Source organism: Etheostoma cragini, chromosome 4, assembly GCF_013103735.1.
Source record: "Etheostoma cragini isolate CJK2018 chromosome 4, CSU_Ecrag_1.0, whole genome shotgun sequence".
NCBI classification, from domain to species: Eukaryota; Metazoa; Chordata; class Actinopteri; order Perciformes; family Percidae; genus Etheostoma; species Etheostoma cragini.
The window spans coordinates 3,738,768-3,757,702 of record NC_048410.1 but is presented as its reverse complement, the minus strand read 5'-3'; the positions used below and the strand labels follow the sequence as shown (position 1 = coordinate 3,757,702).

Below are 18,935 nucleotides of genomic sequence, written 5' to 3'. Positions count from 1 at the left end.
CTGGTGCATAAACACACCTTTAGGGTCTACTGAAGCCATAGAATATGATTTTTACACAAGACACCAACAAAGTTATGTTACTGTATCCAGCTTCACATTTTTTCCAACTACCCTCCTGACCTAACCTTGGCATGTCTTAGTTATGACTTTCAACATGTATTGTATATGCATAAGCAGCATTACGTGATTTCCACTCGTGATGATCAATCCTAGACTTATGTAAACTGTAACTGGTATAGATTGGCTAACTTTCGATGCTTTGCATAGAATTAAAAAAAGGGAGACTGATTGCAATGTGAACGCGGCTCAAAGTAATTCAAATTAAGATGATGTCACCATACTCAATGTAGGCCTAGTAATATTTTAAAAAAGTGTACGTTTTTTGTCACAACTTAAAAGTGTTTTCAGAAAGAAAGTGAGGCAAATACTAGGCATGGTATCATTGCATACACACTTAATCGTTTACTTCGTCAGTGAAAAAAAACTGTGAGATAAGATGTCCAGGCAGTGCAATGAGGCAAATGCATAATAGAATAACACTGAGCCGAACTAACCAGTTTGGTGCCCTTGGCAAGATTTCAGCTGTTTTGTCTGTTTACTGGCATTTGTGTGAAGGTTTTTGACTCTTTTTAACGTTTTTGTCACCTTTTGGCTTTTTGTAACCTTCTGCATGACCTGAAAAGGTTGGGCCGATGTACCTTTTTTGATATTGTTTCATGGGTTTGTTTTATATTTAAGTATTGATCCTTAATCAATATCCTTGACCCCTCCCTGTGCATTTTTAATGCTTCTTCTGTATTTGTTTGTATTTATTCCTTTTGTTAACTTGTGCAGCATAAACTGCCCTTTAAAGAAGAGCATGGATGTTTTATTTTACTGTTGGTATTGATGTTTGCTCTAACTGGCATTTGTGCTGAGTGTGTGCATGTGTGATTGTGCTGGATGGTTGCCTTCCCCAACCTGCAGATTGGGTGTTTTATGCCTCTCCTCCTCCTCCCCTCCCTCTCTTCTGTATGTGTGAGTGTGTGTGTGTGTGTGTGTGTGTGTGTGTGTGTGTGTGTGTGTGTGTGTGTGTGTGTGTGTGTGTGTGTGTGTGTGTGTGTGTGTGTGTGTGTGTGTGTGTGTGTGTGTGTGTGTGTGTGTGTGTGTGTGTGTGTGTGTGTGTGCTTCCTGGATATAAAAGCCACACAGTGACGAGGGAGCTATCCTGCAGAAGAGCTCAAGTTTAGTGAGAGAAAGAGACAGACGAAACAGAGGACTGCACTCGCCTTCCCCTGGCTGTGAGTAACACATTTGCTGTCTTATGTGTTTAGACAGAGCAGAGCAGAGTGTCATTGACAGTCGAGCATGACATCTTGTGCATGTTCTGCATTGTTTATGCTCATGACTTTGAGTCTATAGGGGCAGATGACTCAGCTGGTTTTGTGTGGAGCTTCAGTGAGCAGTAAAATGCATACAAATCTGGTAGACTAAAGTAATATCTGTTCTCTGTGCCTCATCTCCTACAAAGAGCCAAACACATAGTTCATATGGTGTTGTGACTTATTTTAATGCTACACAAACAGGCAAACAGACACAAAATTGCCAAAAAAGAAGGAATGCTTTGAGGTTCCTGATCTGTTATGTGCCGTAGGCAATAGTGGTAAAAACAAAAGTAAAACTAGTATATTATGAGTCATTCCTGTACACATTTTAGTTACAACTTACATTTCAGTGTCAGTCGGGATACAGGCCCTTGGACCACTGATTTGCACGGTCGGCAACATGCAATCCCAGGTTGTTTTCCTGCTGAATGATCTCTTTGATGACTGGTTGATCCTCTGTGATACCTTCTATTCAGCATGTAAAGAGGATGGCTTTCCCCCATCTGTGGTGCTGTGAGTCAGCAGATAGGGTATTAGTGTTTGGCATATGTGGAGATGACCTGGGTCCACCTTCATATGGGCTGCTTTTGTTTTTAACCTTTTCAATAATGGTAAACCCAAAACTGTGTCTGTCCGTACTTAAATATCTACATGTTTGTGTCTACAGCAATATATTTTAAATTCTACTTAAGATCCCAAACACTTCAGTCGGTCTAAAGCAGTCAATCAATCCTTGTATGTGTGTGCGACTTTGGAGCAATAACACGAGGCTACGGCAGCATACTTCTAGAGAGGAAGTGGATGCAGTTGGAAACCAAAAATAAATGTCTGATATGGGCAGGTTGGATGGGATCCAAGCAGCTCAATTTGGGTCTGCAGCACAGACAAATATTGATCTGAGTTTCTGTTTCCTGTTTCTCCTGGACAGGCCCTGCCTACTCTGTAGAAGCTGTAATCATGTCAGCCAACAACCTGCTAAAGAATCCCAGCGGGGAAGGTAAGAGCTCATTTTCTGAATAGAGGATCTGCAACTATGTAGTGTGGTTAACCAGATGTGAAGTGAAGGAAAAAATCTGACATCTGACATGTCCTTCCCTTTAGCGGTCTATTTCCCTAGGGCACCGTCGACGCATTTGGGGCTTAGCCATGGAATATAATAATAAGATAACAGAGTAAATCCAGACAGCTAGCTGGGCTATCAGTTGAGTTTGAGTTTTTGGTTGCACGACTAAAACAACTTTTGAATGTACACGTTTTCCACCAAAACAAATTCCTTCCTGAGGCTGTTTTGTAGTGGGACCGCGGCTCTGTCCGGTGCTTAGCACCGCCCATGACAATCGTGATTGGTTTAAAGAAATGGCAATAAACCAGAGCATGTTTTTCTCCCATGCTGCAATGCTGTGTGGACTAACCAGACCTCCGCTGTGCTCTGGATGAAGGTCTGAGACGAGATTAAAGAAATACCAGAAACCCAGAGTTTTTTTATCCGCTATCCCAGAATGTTAACTGTATCTCATGCTCTTCATCAGCAGCCCCTTGAGACGTGGTTGATTCTTCGAACAAAGCCAGTAAATGGGTTCTGTGTTTTGTCAAAGTACCATTTTCTTCTGTTGCTGGTCAAACTTATCCAAACCTGGTCATGTAATTGAACTTGACTCAGCAAAAACGTGAACGGGTACATGTTAGAAAACAGACAATACTACTATTGGCAGCATGAGACTGTGCATTTCCCTCCCAGAACAGTTGGACTTCTGGGAGCTGACGGAGAACGGTGGGAGTCAGTGGAAAGTGGAGGACATGCCCGGAGACTGTGGCCACGACTTCTGCCTCGACGGAGTGACCAAATACTTTGCAACCTCCTTTGAGTGAGTGTTTATTACTGTATGTATAGTCACGTGGCTGTATTTAAATACTACAAATGCAATGCACTGGTCAACACAGCTGCAGTCTGTCTACTAGTACTACTAGTACTAGTTACTTCGTTCAAAGATCCAACTACAAACATGTATACCATTTTATAATAGATGCAAGATGAATATGTAAAAATTCAAAAAAGATGGGATAACAGTCTGGGAATATGCGTAACTATTAACAAATGGGGGAGATTTGTAGAAAAACCCATACAACTACTGCATCCAGTTTCTGGAAAGAATACCCATGGAATACACGAAAACATATCTAAGACTGTAACTCAACAAACTATAATTTATTAGTGAGAGGGTGTGGGGTAAACTATACTTCATATAATTGGTTTTTTAGTTAAAGACATTCTGGGAAAAATATAATTGAATAATTTAATGGAAAGCAACTTATTTTTGTTGCAAAATCCTCAGTTTTTTTCTGAAACCAAATGTGTGTCCTAGGCTGTGTCTGAAGAGACAGGTGATTGACTTGTTAGCGGAGGACTTCTCTGGCGAACAGTTGGACGCTCAGCCTGCCGTCACAGTGGAAGACTGGTAAGACAGAGTTATACATGTATGCACCTCCTGTAAGTGCTTAGTGTCTGTGATTAATGGGCGGCTCATCCCGAAGGTACTGCGGGAGGACGGATTGTGGCTGCACCTACCAAATGTCTGTGAGCCTGCTGGACGAGAACCAAGAGGTCATACAGGAGTTCAAACCTGAGGTGGTGACTCTTGACCCCGACTTTGACGACTGCTCTTGGAAACAGGTACACAGAGAGGGAACACGCTGTACATTCAGGGCCTCATCCTGGAGTAGCCTTCAGGGACATGCATGACAGCGATTCTACAAATAGATTAAACAAACTAAGGTCACAGAAGTCCCCCATGCATTACTTCCTGGTACTGCGTTGGTAGTGGCCTGTTGTTTAAAGGTCCAATGTGTAAGAATTTCTCCCATCTAGCGTTGAGCTCATATATCGCAATCAAATCTCTCGCACCACACATATTAAAGTACAGCTACGGTAACCTTCACGCTTCAAAAAGCCAAGGTGTCATTCACGTCTTCATCCAGGTTTACCTCCAGCGACCAGGACGCTCGAATACATTTTTTCGAAAGATTTGGGGAGTACTACAAACAGCAGCAACAACGCGAAAGGCGGAGCAGTATGTCCTGTATGTCCCTTACCAGCCAACGTATTTCAAGATGGTGCATGAATATGGAGAGTCTACCCCAGTTCATGCCAATGCAAACGTAAAATTTCAAGCAAATAGGAATACTTGGAATTGATGGTGGTGGTAAATATTCATGAAAAAGAACACATTTGTGAACGGGCAACTAAAAACGTTACACACTGGACTTTTAAGACACTGGTGAGACAAGAAAATACAATCAAAGAAGTTGACAGATTTATTAGATTTTTTTTTCATCAGACATTAAAACACAGCTGTTACATAAAAAGTCTTAAAGAGACAAGCACTAAAACAGAGCGTTTCAGACAGGTTGAACATAGGTAAATTCAGACAAAGTATGAGAAAATAATGTGTTTTATTAACATTAAAGCATGTAAAACTATTCTAAAAAAAAAAAAATACAAGTATGAACCTGAAAATTACCATAATGCCTCCTTAGAGGTCTGGGAATGATCGTGGTCATGTTTTTGTTTTAGGCAATGTTAACTGTTGAACAGTGTCTTTATTTTTAACGTGTGGTATTTTGTCCACCCATCCTCCTCCGTCTAATCCCAACGTGGACTTGTAATGTAAAGATGTTTTGGGGCACTGAATTAATCTATACTGTTGTTCTTCTTATCCACACACACACCAGACTGCACAGATCACAATGTATTTTGTTTTAACTCCAGATAAAACATACATTTTCTGACTACGGCTCTGGATTGCGTTTCATCACCTTTGAACATGGAGGACAAGACACCAAGTTCTGGAACGGCTGGTTTGGAGTCCGGGTCACTGGTAGCTCTGTCACGGTTGAGGTCTGAAAGAGAGGAACAACAGAGACATGAGGAAGGAAGGGACAGATAACTAGAGCAATATAACAACTCTAGAGTGGAGTGGAGGTTTCCAGGTTTCAAGAGGACCATGCTTTGCCTTGTGCCCACCTCTGTATATCATGATGCTGCTTTGAAGTACTAACAAATCTGTCAAAAACAAAACCCTATCATGTTGCCACAGTTATTTTACTAACTTTAAAATATTAAAATTACTGCTTGCAACACAGTCATGAATATGATCTGTTAACTACTAGGCCCACCTCTAAACAGTGTCTTACCCTGGTGTTAAACTAAATGGGGTGTTTGTTGGGGGGAAGCGTTGTAAGCAATCAAGTGGTTTAATGTTCCAGTTAGAATTAAAATGATGAAACAAAAACTACATTGATGCCCGTTTGTCAAGTTGAACTTTCATTCAAAGATCTAATCAACTGAACGTGATTCTTCTTCATCCCAAAATGACAGAATTGTTAGCGTAAATGTAGATTTCACTGAGGTTTTTTTTTGGTCTTCATTTGAAATTAATGGGCTGTAAATAGAATTCAAAATATTGTCAAAAATTCAGTTTTTAAGATTCAATGTTGACATTTACCACACTGGGCCTACTTCTAATCTACCACGTAACAAATTTAAATGTCCTACTTAATAAAGGTTAAATAAAAATAGATAGACATTGTACATTTTACATTACAACAACTCTTGTTGGTTCAAGCCGCTAGATAAGTGAATGGTTTGTGGGGGTTGTGAAATTAAATGATGACCTTGCTGTGCTATAGATATGTAAACGTTGCAGCTATAGAGATGTAGACGTTGCAGCTATAGAGATGTAAATGTTGGTACAGCTTGAATCTGACTTGGACTGGTGATGTGTAAATGTGCAATCAGCTCACACAAAGCGATAACATGATGCATGAGATATACTTAGATCTTTTTTTTTTTTACAAGTAAATACATTTAGTTTCTTTTATTGACCAATAGGTTACTTATGTGAGTTCATATAGGCTATAATATTTTTACCATTTCAAATCTGTTCCCAGGATATTTTTTGAGGGGTATGTCAACTTACCAGCCAGACCACTTAAAAGGTCCTTGTTTAAAACGTCACGTTTCTTTGACAAATTTAACATTAACTAGTAGCTGAATCCAGAGTTAGTAACAAATGAAGGCAGTTTGCTCTGGTGGGCACGCTCATATGACGGTTCTCCCGAGGTCCTGTACCTGTAATGGAAAGCTACAGCTAATGGTTGTAATTCACCATGTGTTCGATTAATGCATCGATGGTATCATTTTAGGATACCTCCGAGGGATGTATGCATGTATGCTGTAATCCCTGTTAGTTACATGGCTGTAACGTCTTTAGCGTTTCCCAAACTGCCGGGGCTATCAGCTAGTAGCTTAGTTAGCCAACAACAGCGGTAGCTAACTAGCTAGTATGAATGTATCAAGAGAACTGTAACACAGCTAAATGCCTATATAACGTTACAACAGACAAAGCTAGGACTCTATGATGTAAAGCCCGTGACTTAGATGAGATATTAAGTCATTGGTGTATTAAGGGAGGCTATGTTCACGAAACTGCGGGTTAACCTCAGACAGCTAACCGTAGTAGCTAGCGCTAGCTTGTAGCTTGCCAGTAGCACAACATGATTAGCTACATGTCATTGGTTGTCTAACTAAATGCATCCACTGTGTATTTCGCAAAATAGGCACGTAAACGATCAGGAACAACAAAAACACAATGTTTAACGTTAGTGAATATTTTAGACCATGCTACGGCGAGTTCATGAGTTTGCCATGTAGCTATCAACTAGCCAGCTAGCTAGCTATAGCTACTTGTATGAGACACGAGAGTTGCTATGTTCTTTAACTGTCTATGGTTGCTACGACAACACACACCAACTGTTGCTAGTGCGCTTGCCCATCGTGACGTCTTTGGATCAATCGACGCCAAGGGGGTAAGCCCTCAACGCAGAAGACCCTTTCTTTCATTAATTTCTTTAACTGACTATGCTAATATCCTTCACTGCTCTCCGTCCCGAACAACGGGATCTGTTTGTCCATTTCTTTAACTGTCTATGAGAAGATCGGAGCTTCGTGATTGCTTTTTAACTGTAGCGCTCTCTTTGGAATGTACGGGGTTTCCCGCCGACAAATCCATGAGCTCACCATCGAAACACATCACACTATGAACATCTGTGTGAATAAAACAATGAGATTTTTAATCTGATTGTATTCTAAGGATGATGTAAAGTCTTTATCCTGAAACTAGACTAAAGTTAATAACAATAAAGTTACATTTTAGAAAAAAACTGAAATAAATCAAACCGTTACTATCAGGACTTTATGTAAAGAGATATGACCTAACAGGAAGGAGATGTTTCACAAAATAACTTTTTCGTTAGCCATGAGTTATTATAATGTAAGCCCAGTATTAATCGAAAAGACTTAAGGAGGACTTAATATTATTATGATAATGTTAAACAAAGGTCAGGTATATGAGGCTGTAAACCTTCCCTCTGAACCTCAGAAGTATAAAACTACTATAGAGGCAGGAAGACACGAAGGATAAAACTAATAAAAGGATACATAATCATCAAAAGAAAAGAACGTTTTGAAACCATAGACCGTTAATATTAATTCAGTCGATGGTTGAAACATAATGTGGGCGGAGCTGCCGGGTTTGACGTCACCCACCGAAGTTGGCGCCATCTGTCTTCCCTTACGTCCGCAGATAAGATGTAAATACAGCCGGTCCAGCGTGCTGAATCCATTCGTTCAATTGACTACTGTAACAATGAGTGGCCGCGGTAAGGGGGGAAAAGGACTCGGTAAAGGAGGCGCTAAGCGTCACCGTAAAGTTCTCCGTGATAACATCCAGGGAATCACCAAACCCGCCATCCGCCGTCTGGCTCGCCGCGGCGGAGTGAAGCGGATCTCCGGTCTGATCTACGAGGAGACCCGCGGTGTGCTGAAGGTCTTCCTGGAGAACGTGATCCGTGACGCCGTCACCTACACCGAGCACGCCAAGAGGAAGACGGTGACCGCCATGGATGTGGTCTACGCTCTGAAGAGGCAGGGCCGCACCCTTTACGGCTTCGGAGGATAAACTACAAAACCCAAACTACAAACCAACGGCTCTTTTAAGAGCCACCCACTTCCTCTAAAGAACATCTACCTTTTATCTTTAATGAATTCAAACACTGTTGTATTTTAAGATTATGCTGTAACTAAAGTACAGTAAGCCTCTATAGTGCAACAACTTCATTCTTTTATAAAAAAACACACTTTCAACTGAAAGATACTTTCATATAATTTAAATGTATCTGACCTGAACAAATTAAATTTGTTGGACTATAATATGTTTTTCCAAATACTAATATCCTAATTTATTTGCCTACCACAATGTGTCCTGTAATAGCTTGTAGGCTACATAAAAACACATATTCAAATTTCATTATACTGTTTAATGTCAGGGTTTCATGCAAATATTCTTCTTGTAAATTGTACACCTGCTTCTTATGTTAAGGATTAATTATTCTGTTTTTCAAATCAACAGTTAAATTTATATCTGAAACGACCTGATTTAAACATTAGATACTGATACAGATTTATACTATTATATAGTATTTGAGAACCTAAAAACACTTTCCAGTTATTCAATGGGCTGACATCAAAATCCCTCAATGACACAGGCTAAAGTCTGTTATTGTAGATGTTTGTATGTATTGTGTTAACCTTTTCACACGTTTGGGTTAATTTACATTTTGTATTTTCCGTTAATAATAAGCGTCTGGATGATGAACCGACACCATAGAGAACTACACCAACGGACGATGTTGTAACACAAACACATTTATTGCCATGTACGTTAGCAAACCAATGACAGTAAAAAAAACTCCTACTGTAAAATCATTGTCACATTATTTTTATTTCTGGAGTATTGCACCTCTTTTTATCTGACAGTGACACATTTTTGGATGAACAGTATCTTAAAATTCAACATTATAACATTTAAGTATCTTTTGTACGCTCACGGTCTGTGCATTTTTACACAAAGACCGGATGAGATATTGTGAATATTGACACTTGACAGCTGCACACTACAACTTTTATGAATGTGCTTAAGGAAAAAAGGAAAAACCAAAGTAGGCAGAATGAATGAAAGACTCTGGATGCACATTTTCAACTTAATATGTCTACTGCTTTGTTTCAGTGGTCAAGTTTTGGAATTTATTGTATTGTATTTGTTGTCGTTATGTAGCCTGTTGAAGGCACATGTGTAATGTATAATTTGTGAATCTATAAAAACTTTATTAAAGCTATTTAAAAAAACGCTTGCTTTGTGTTGCGCATGCTCAGTCTCAGTCACAAAGCTCAGCCAATCCTGTGCGAGTAACAGCAGAGTCTCATTTGCATCAGGTGCAAATAAAGGAGGCGTCCGGACCGGATTTAGGTATCTGTTTTGGGAACTCTGAACCGAAACAAAGATGCCTGCAGAAGCCACCGTCAAAGCGCCCAAGAAGGGCTCCAAGAAAGCCGTGACCAAGACCGCCGCTAAGGGCGGCAAGAAGAGGAGAAAGAGCAGGAAGGAGAGCTACGCCATCTACGTGTACAAGGTGCTGAAACAGGTCCACCCCGACACCGGCATCTCCTCCAAGGCCATGGGCATCATGAACTCGTTTGTGAGCGACATCTTTGAGCGCATCGCCGGCGAGGCCTCCCGTCTGGCGCACTACAACAAGCGCTCCACCATCACCTCCAGGGAGATCCAGACCGCCGTGAGGCTGCTGCTGCCCGGGGAGCTGGCCAAGCACGCCGTGTCTGAGGGCACCAAGGCCGTCACCAAGTACACCAGCTCCAAGTAAACCTGCTGGAGACCAACAATACAAAGGCTCTTTTAAGAGCCACCCACTTCCTCTCAAAGAGAAATGTTTCACTCTTGTGTTTGCAGGCATTCGTCCTTACAGTTCACACATACAGTTTTTATGTGACTTGTGTATGTTTAGTCTGCTTTATCTAAGGTATATTGCTTTGCATTGAACGTTTTGTACACGTTTGTACTTGCCTACTCGCACTGTAGGTCACAGGGAATCCACAAGCCCTCTATATGTTTTTTTTTATTGTAGAAAGAACATTGTATAATAACAGCCCCATGCAGTGTCCACGAATGTAGCCTACACTTTTTAATATATTTGTAACACTATTACTCATCGTTGATTTAAGGGGTACTATTCGGTTTTTACTCCACAAATGTGACCAGTGTGCCCTAATGTGTACAAGGAACCTGATGAGTCACGTGACGGCCACTTTAAGGCAACGGCTTTGTTTTTTTTGTGCAAGCCAAGTTTCACAAGATTTAAGTGTTTATATTTTGTTTGTTTGAATCTACTACATATTTAGCAAAGATGAGAAATGTCATTGTTGCACAAGCATTGATCAGGTTATTTTATTTTTGTCTCGTCATTTTGGATAACAAATTACAACCAGCAACAGGTGGAGCACCAGCAACTCCACCCTGAGAGGCTCTCATGCTGCAAGAGGAATGAGAACTGTACTTGGGAGTTAACATAAATGTGTCTAAGTGTCTGAAACACAGAAATAAATTAAGAACAATCAAACCTCCTTTGTTGTTTGGATTACATAAGGTATTTTCAATTACATAGTGAGGCTTATTTTTCCATATGAAATTAAGTAAAGAATATTTTATTAATATAAGGTTTTGGAACATCTAAGACTTTAGTCAGATGAACTGCTCTTATCCTTCAGATTTGGACAAAAGTACCGACCGAGTGATGAATCTCTCATGAGCCGTCCATCACCTATCAGATTTCTTTTTAACTTTTGGAATGAGAGGTTTAAAACTGGATTTCATCTTGTCAGATTTTTACCAATATTAATTCCTAAATTCGTTACTTTCTCTTTATCAGGAATAACCCCAGATTCTGTCATTTGTCTGTTACTTTGTTTGAGCAGAAAAAGGGTAAACATTTTTATATATATATATATATATATATATATATATATATATATATATATATATCCTGAAAATCATCTGTCAAGGAAATAGCTGTATCATCAGCTAGCTGTCAACATTTTATTTATTTCCCAAACGTTGAGTATTTTAACTCAAAGAAATAATTAACCATCTTTATAACCAAGCAGTGCAATGAATTACTTCATTTTAACTTAAGTTAGTTTTAACTTGCAAATTTTTTTAATATCTTTTAACCTATGTATCCTCGTTCAGTGTATCCCACATTTCCTTTATGTCCAACAATATCTCAAAAAATTGTCACATTGTGTACAGCAGAAGAGAAGGAAGAGAAGAAGAAGAGAGAGAAATGAACCTGTGTTTGGAGGCCCATCATGTCAACTCCATCATGTGAAGGATCAATGCCAGCGGTTAACCTGTCAGCCTTCACACCAGCACCCAGTGTGTTTACTACCACTGAAAACTCCCCCATTTTAAACTAAATAAAACACATGAATGGAGTGATTTCACTTTAATTATATCCTCACAAGTATCTGCTTACCTAACCATCACTGTCACATTTAATTCACATTACTTTTAGATATTTTTAAAGACAAAATGTGAGGAAAACTCTCTGCGAGTGGTCCAAAATGACTGTGTATCCGAGAGGTTTGAAGCCTCCTGTAATGAAATAAATGAGTCCTCGTCACCAAACATGAGCTCAGTGTGAAGGGGAGAAGGTTTTCTCTCCGCTAAAACAACTATTGTGCTTTAAAACGTTTCTCTTCTATGCATTTTATCCCCAAATTGTGAAAGAGAAAACACAAAGTGTCGCCACATTTTCAGCAGGGCCGTGGAGCGGCTGTGAGTTGACTCTCCACGGTTCTCATGAGCTTTATAGAAGTCCCGCCTCGCGCCTGAGCAGAACACAGCAGACTGTAACTCGACAGAGAAACACACAGACATGGCAGAAGAAGCTCCAGCAGTTCCCGCGGCAAAGGCTCCGGCCAAAGCCCCCAAGAAGAAGGCAGCTCCCCGGGCAAAGAGCGATGGACCCTCCCTCCCGAAGCTCATCCTCGACGCCGTGACCGAGGCCAAGGACCGTAAAGGCACCTCGCTTCCGGCTATCAAAAAGACTTTGGCCACCAAAGGCATCGACCTGGAAAAGTCCAACAAGCGCATCAACACCGCAGTGAAGAAGCTGGTGACCGACGGAAAGCTGGTCCAGAATAAAGGGATCGGCGCATCCGGGTCCTTCAAGCTCCCCAAGGCTCAGACTACAGCCGCCAAGCCCGGCAAGAAAGCTCCCGTTAAAGTGAAGAAACCCGCTGCCAAGTCCCCGCAGAAGAAAACAGCCGCTAAGAAAACACCAGTGAAGAAGACTGCAGCCAAGAAAACCGCCGCTAAGAAACCAGCAGCCAAGAAACCAGCAGCCAAGAAGTCTCCTGTGAAGAAAGCGGCCAAAAAGCCAGCAGTGAAGTCTACTCCCAAGAAGGCTGCCCCTAAAAAGGTCGCGAAAAAGAAGACCCCTGTGAAGAAAGCTCCGGCAAAGAAAGCTGCAGCGAAGAAGACCAAGAAGTAAAGTGGCTCTTTAATCTGCACTCAGTGCACCAAAAGGCTCTTTTAAGAGCCACCACACACTCACGAGAGAGCTGTTTTCCTACAACATCATGTCTTGTTTTAATCAATCAAAACACCTAGTTCTAAAAATATGCTAATGAAGAGAAATGTGTTTGAATGTAATGCCAATTTACTAAATACTACAATAATCGGAATATATTTCCCGCCCTAGTCCTTTAGTGCTTTATCTTCTGATCAGCACAAGATGGCGCTAACACACAAGTGACGATCATGTCGGTTTCCATAGTTTGTTTCTAGTTTTTATTCAATCAATCTAAAAATGAAGAGTAATGTATTTGCAATTAACAAAAATATCCAAACTTTTCAAACAAAATGATTTAGAATATATTTCCTTCAGAGCTTTATGTTCTGAAGGTGAGCAGCACGACATATTCTGCATTTAGCCACAGAGATTTCTCTTTTCATTGTTTTATTTATTCTTAACATGTTGCTCTGCATGAAATATTCTGGTTAATAGTGATTTATTTGCTGTTAATATTAATATGCTACATTTTAAAACTTAAAAATGTTAATAGAACTTTATTTACTTATTATATTACATATATAAAAATGGTAAAATTAATACATGGGTCCATATTCAAAAGAAGAAGCGTGTGATAATCAACACTTGTTTCATCAACTTCACACTCAATGGATCTTTTTCGGATTGTAAGTCACATTATGACACACTTTAACATGTTGGGGTCACATTGTGATTAATCCTGGTTTTTCAGGAGAGACAAGAAAGGCAACGGCATACATTTAAAACCACAGTTAATATTATTATAATATTCAAAAGGAGAAAACAATTTATAATCCACCATCTGTTTAATCACCTTAACACCTGATTCCCTGGTTGTGTTTCAGATTGTGTGATGTGGAGGTAGGCCTACTACTATTATAATTATTGTTATTTTATTTTTTTACTTTTCACCATTGCAATTCCTTAATTATGTTAATTATGTAAATAATGTATAATAACATTCCTTTATGTAAATACCGTACATATCCAATTCCTTATAATTCTTTATTTCTTTATTTGTATTTCTACTCTATTTATAATATTTGTGCAACTGCAACACAGAGTTTCCCTTCGGGGATGAATAAAGTATTTCTGATTCTGATTAACAGTTTTTCAAGGAAGACCTGGCTAAACATTTACTAAATAAGCATAGATACCTATAACTATGTAACGGTGTAATCAGGTTTCAACGTCCACTTAGACAACTGGTGTTCTGTCATGTTGTTTTAATAAGGGATGGGTTACTTAATCAGATAAGAAAAAAAAACAATAACTATAATAATCCCAGAGTACACATGAAAATGTGTAATAACAATTGTATACTGTTGATGATGATAATGTTTAATAAATAGTACAGATTTCTCAAATTTAATCAAATCTAAACCTGAAAGTTATTTGTAATGCTTAGTAAAACGTCTATAGTCTATATATTTAACACCGATGCAGCTTCTGTGTGAGTTTTACTTTGTCCAATAGTTACGTAGCTACATCCCACGTGTCTCCTGGTCTGGACCAATCAGCGCAGCGCTGGCTCCGGCAGTTCCTTTATAAAGCCGCTGTTCAGCCCGAGCTGTATTATTTCTTGAACTGTGAACGCAGAGAAACAGAAATGGCAAGAACCAAGCAGACCGCTCGTAAGTCTACCGGAGGTAAAGCTCCCAGGAAGCAGCTGGCCACCAAGGCTGCCCGTAAGAGCGCCCCGGCCACCGGCGGCGTGAAGAAGCCTCACCGTTACAGGCCCGGTACCGTGGCTCTGAGGGAGATCCGTCGCTACCAGAAATCCACGGAGCTGCTGATCCGCAAGCTGCCCTTCCAGCGCCTGGTGAGAGAAATCGCTCAGGACTTCAAGACCGACCTGCGCTTCCAGAGCTCCGCCGTCATGGCTCTGCAGGAGGCCAGCGAGGCTTACCTGGTCGGCCTGTTCGAGGACACCAACCTGTGCGCCATCCACGCCAAGAGGGTCACCATCATGCCCAAAGACATCCAGCTGGCCCGGCGCATCCGCGGAGAGAGGGCTTAAACTGTCTGCTGCTCCACACACACCACAAAGGCTCTTTTAAGAGCCACCAAATCCTCCTCAAAGAGTATTCCTATTTTGACTTAAACATCATAGCCACAATCTGTAGCCTAGGCTACTTTGACAATGTCCTTAAAAGAGTTTACAGAAGGTAAATATTTGTATAACGTGACCTGAATTTATAGTAAAACATATGTACACATTATTGTATAAATCTTTTTTATATAATAAAGCTATATGGTAGATAATGTCACGTGGGCACAGACACAATAACCACCATTTTACAACAACTGATGTGTATTACTTATCCACAAGACAAGAAGACTACTAAAGATATCTATTAAATAAACTCAAGATGCGCCCGCCATTTAAGTGGATTTTACCGAAAGCCTCCGAGTAAAATGGCAAGAAAAGTTACCGGTAACATACGGGCAACAGCTGCTGGATGCCATGCATGACAATACTAAGAAATGTGTAGCCTACTCAATGTGTTTTAATGGATCAATACAAAATAAATTAATACATTCTATGATTTTGGTATGGTGTAATCACAATAACTACATCTACACCATGCGACTGAAATCTCACGTTTCAAAACCACTCTCTTTCTCACTGCGTAAACATATGATCTTAGTCTGTATTTAACAGCTCTCCCACAATAAGGTCTACCGCATCGTGTCCTTTAATAACCTTTATTTAAACATTTATTCAAACTGCATTTTACTTATTGTTGTTTAACTATAATTCAATCTGAATGCAGCTATGTACTTCCTATTTAAGATCATTACTCTGGTTTTAAAACTACAATTAATGTTCAAGTTAAGTTTTAACACCTTGATATAAAGAACAGATATAAATGTAGTAGTAGTAGTAAAGCTGTAGTATTTGAGAGCCCAATAACTTTACAGCTATTGCATAGGCGGCATCAAATACTAATTCATTCAATAAGTGATGCTCAGTGGGGAAATTAAGATATACAATGTTAGTAATGACTACACACGGGCCTGAACTACACACACCACATATGCTTGAGACTTAATCATGCACAAATGGAGAGATTTCAGAGTGGGGGGGGGCTGCCAGTGCTGGACCAGAGCCCTGAATGAGGTCGGGGGGGGGGGGGGGGGGGGGGGGGGGGGGGGGGGGGGGGGGTGAAGTGGCATCTCTCCATCTACCAACCCACGCTCCGTACTTTGGTCCGTACGGGGACCAAAGTTTAAGGCCAGGCTAGAGTCTTTTAATGTCCTCTATATATTGAAACAGTTGCCTTGTGCATTCAGCTGTAGTCGTGTTGTGTTCACGTTTTTATTTTGGAAAGTTTACTTATAGTACAAGACACGTTTATGTTGGGTTAATTTACATTTTGTTTTTCCGTTACTAATAAGCGTCTAGATGATAAACCGGCGCCATGGTTTAGCCTTACCCAAAAAAAGTAAAGTGGATGGTGTTGGTAGATATTCTTTCTAAAACGGAAGATGTTTTAACACAAAGACATTTAATTCCGTGTAGATTAGCAAACCAATGATTAAGCAACAAATTCTTACTCTAAAATCATTGTCACTTTATTCTTTATTTCTGGAGTATTTCACCTCTTTTTATTTTTATTTCTGTTCTCCTAATCAGTGATATTATAATATTTTTGGATGAACAACATCTTAAAATTCAACATTCAACGTTCTATGTATCTCGTGTACGCTCACGGTCTGTGCATGTTAACACAAAGTTAAGATGATATGTTGTGAATTGCACTTGACAACTTTTATAAAACGTGCTTAAGGAAGAAAAGGAAGAATGAATGAAAGACTCTTTCGACTGGATGCATATTTTCAACTTAATGTGTACAGTAGCACTGGTTTGTTTCATTGTTCAAGTTTTGTAATTTTTTGTATTTGATTTTTCTTTTGTTATGTAGCGTATTGAAGACATATCTATAATTTACAATTTATAAATGTGTAAAAACTTTATTAAAGCAATTTAAAATAAAAGCGCTTATTTGTATAGGCGCATGCTCAGTCTCAGTCCCAAAGTTCAGTCAATCCTGTGCGAGTAACAGCACAGTCTCATTTGCATCAGGTGCACATAAAGGAGGCGTCCGGACCGGATTTAAGTATCTGTTTTAGGAACTCTGAACCGAAGCAAGATGCCTGCTGAAGCCACCGTCAAAGCGCCCAAGAAGGGCTCCAAGAAAGCCGTGACCAAGACCGCCGCTAAGGGCGGCAAGAAGAGGAGAAAGAGCAGGAAGGAGAGCTACGCCATCTACGTGTACAAGGTGCTGAAACAGGTCCACCCCGACACCGGCATCTCCTCCAAGGCCATGGGCATCATGAACTCGTTTGTGAGCGACATCTTTGAGCGCATCGCCGGCGAGGCCTCCCGTCTGGCGCACTACAACAAGCGCTCCACCATCACCTCCAGGGAGATCCAGACCGCCGTGAGGCTGCTGCTGCCCGGGGAGCTGGCCAAGCACGCCGTGTCTGAGGGCACCAAGGCCGTCACCAAGTACACCAGCTCCAAGTAAACCTGCTGGGAGACAAACAACACAAAGGCTCTTTTAAGAGCCACCCAATTAACCTTAAAGAGTAATGTTTCCATGTACCATTTTTATTTAACTTACTTAAATACTTTGTCTGCTTTATCTAAAGATTATTTGCATTGTACATCTAATACACTGTTACTATACCTACCTGTGTACTTACACTGTGGGTCAGAGGCAATCTTAAATCCTGCTCTGTATGTCTGGCACATACTGAAGGATGGACATTAAAGTTTGTACTTTGATATGTACAATAAAACCCATGTAATATAACACACTCTCGTAGACTTAAACCACTATTGCATGTTGTTGCCATATGGCAACAAATTCTTTTTCTATTTTAAGCTAAAATATCACATAACAGTTGCTTTCTTCAGCTTTCAACTGAAAGAATGATGCTTTTGTTCAATATAAAGAGTAAATAAATTATCTTAAGGTTTTGTTGCAGTTGTTTGACTAAAATGTATCAGATTTAAGGAAATTAAGAAAATTCAAACCTTTGTGTTGCGATTACATGAAGTATTTTTATTTGAATAGTGAGGCTTATTTTTCCATATAAAATTAGATAATGAAGGATATTTTATTATTAAAAGGTTTTGGAACATCTAAGACATCAGCCAGATAAACTATTCTAATCTTTCAGATTGGGACAAAAGTACTGACCGAGTGATGAATCTCTCATGAGCCGTCCATCACCTATCAGATTCCTTTTTAACTTTTGGAATAAGAGGTTTAAAACTGGATTTCATCTAGTCAGATTTTTACCAATGTTAGTTCCTAAATTTGTTACTTCCTTTTTAACAGGAATACCCTCAAATTCTGTTGTCCCTAACGTTAATGCCGTGAAAGTTGAGTGAACAGACTCTCGGCCAATCGCCGCACAATGCATGCCGGTTAGATGTGTGTCCATTTGTTCTACCAGCCCATCGCTTTTAGTGCAATGGAAATATTTAGAAGCTACAATGTTGCTTGTCAAGATAGCTCACACACACACACACACACACACACACACTATTCTAGCTCTATGATGAAGCCCTTTGAATGGTTTTGATGTTTTGATGTTCTGATGTCATCACATTCTGGAACCTGACGTGTCACAGCCGTGTCCTTCTATTACATTCTAAATAGAACCCCGGAGGCTAACAGGCAGTTAACAGTCTGGACTCATCAACAACGCATCTCTTCGTGTGACAGAGGGCAAAACACCAAAACGTCATTACTACAACAACAGAGCATACAACTCTAAACTTTGATACTCTGCTATAGCAGCACATACTTTTTTTTCAGCGACCATGGCAACAATGACGGCGAAAGTTCAGCTCAAGGACCTGAAGAAAGACCAACTTGATAGTGAAGAGCTCATCAACCAGCTGGTCTCCCAAAATGCTTGCTTGGAAGAAGAGAAATTGAAAATCCTGACGGCTCTACGGTCAGAGAGGACCATGCGGAAAAATGCCAAAAAGGAGAATAAAATTAAGGAGATGGAAAAAAATGCAGA

The 18,935-nt window shown here is 40.1% G+C and overlaps 5 protein-coding genes across 5 annotated transcripts; all 5 read left to right on the top strand.

Annotated features, from left to right (window-relative positions):
• Nucleotides 1-1,140: 1,140 nt before the first annotated feature.
• Nucleotides 1,141-5,666, top strand: fbxo2 (F-box protein 2). Its single transcript, XM_034868538.1, has 6 exons — nt 1,141-1,280; nt 2,293-2,361; nt 3,103-3,229; nt 3,728-3,820; nt 3,897-4,035; nt 5,131-5,666. Exons 2-6 carry the CDS (start codon nt 2,322-2,324, stop codon nt 5,263-5,265), a joined length of 534 nt encoding a protein of 177 aa, XP_034724429.1. The 5' UTR covers nt 1,141-1,280; nt 2,293-2,321; the 3' UTR covers nt 5,266-5,666.
• Nucleotides 5,667-8,046: 2,380 nt separating this feature from the next.
• Nucleotides 8,047-8,437, top strand: LOC117942845 (histone H4). The gene has a single exon (XM_034868549.1). The coding sequence runs from the start codon at nt 8,069-8,071 to the stop codon at nt 8,378-8,380; it is 312 nt and encodes a 103-aa protein (XP_034724440.1). The 5' UTR covers nt 8,047-8,068; the 3' UTR covers nt 8,381-8,437.
• A 1,279-nt stretch (nt 8,438-9,716) lies between these two features.
• On the top strand, nt 9,717-17,120 carry LOC117942843 (histone H2B-like). Its single transcript, XM_034868547.1, has 3 exons — nt 9,717-10,143; nt 14,625-14,629; nt 17,094-17,120. Exon 1 carries the CDS (start codon nt 9,762-9,764, stop codon nt 10,137-10,139), a length of 378 nt encoding a protein of 125 aa, XP_034724438.1. The 5' UTR covers nt 9,717-9,761; the 3' UTR covers nt 10,140-10,143; nt 14,625-14,629; nt 17,094-17,120.
• Nucleotides 12,104-12,913, top strand: LOC117942835 (histone H1-like). Its single transcript, XM_034868535.1, has one exon. The coding sequence runs from the start codon at nt 12,210-12,212 to the stop codon at nt 12,825-12,827; it is 618 nt and encodes a 205-aa protein (XP_034724426.1). The 5' UTR covers nt 12,104-12,209; the 3' UTR covers nt 12,828-12,913.
• LOC117942842 (histone H2B-like) lies at nt 17,025-17,466 on the top strand. Its single transcript, XM_034868546.1, has one exon. The coding sequence runs from the start codon at nt 17,045-17,047 to the stop codon at nt 17,420-17,422; it is 378 nt and encodes a 125-aa protein (XP_034724437.1). The 5' UTR covers nt 17,025-17,044; the 3' UTR covers nt 17,423-17,466.
• Nucleotides 17,467-18,935: the final 1,469 nt, after the last annotated feature.

Coding starts and splice junctions, on each gene's coding strand:
- fbxo2 (XM_034868538.1), top strand. CDS start 2,322: ATGTCAGCCAACAACCTGCTAAAGAATCCCAGCGGGGAAG. Junction 3,230..3,727: donor TACTTTGCAACCTCCTTTGA/GTGAGTGTTTAT, acceptor TGTGTGTCCTAG/GCTGTGTCTGAAGAGACAGG. Junction 3,821..3,896: donor GCCGTCACAGTGGAAGACTG/GTAAGACAGAGT, acceptor CTCATCCCGAAG/GTACTGCGGGAGGACGGATT.
- LOC117942845 (XM_034868549.1), top strand. CDS start 8,069: ATGAGTGGCCGCGGTAAGGGGGGAAAAGGACTCGGTAAAGGAGGCGCT.
- LOC117942843 (XM_034868547.1), top strand. CDS start 9,762: ATGCCTGCAGAAGCCACCGTCAAAGCGCCCAAGAAGGGCTCCAAGAAA.
- LOC117942835 (XM_034868535.1), top strand. CDS start 12,210: ATGGCAGAAGAAGCTCCAGCAGTTCCCGCGGCAAAGGCTCCGGCCAAA.
- LOC117942842 (XM_034868546.1), top strand. CDS start 17,045: ATGCCTGCTGAAGCCACCGTCAAAGCGCCCAAGAAGGGCTCCAAGAAA.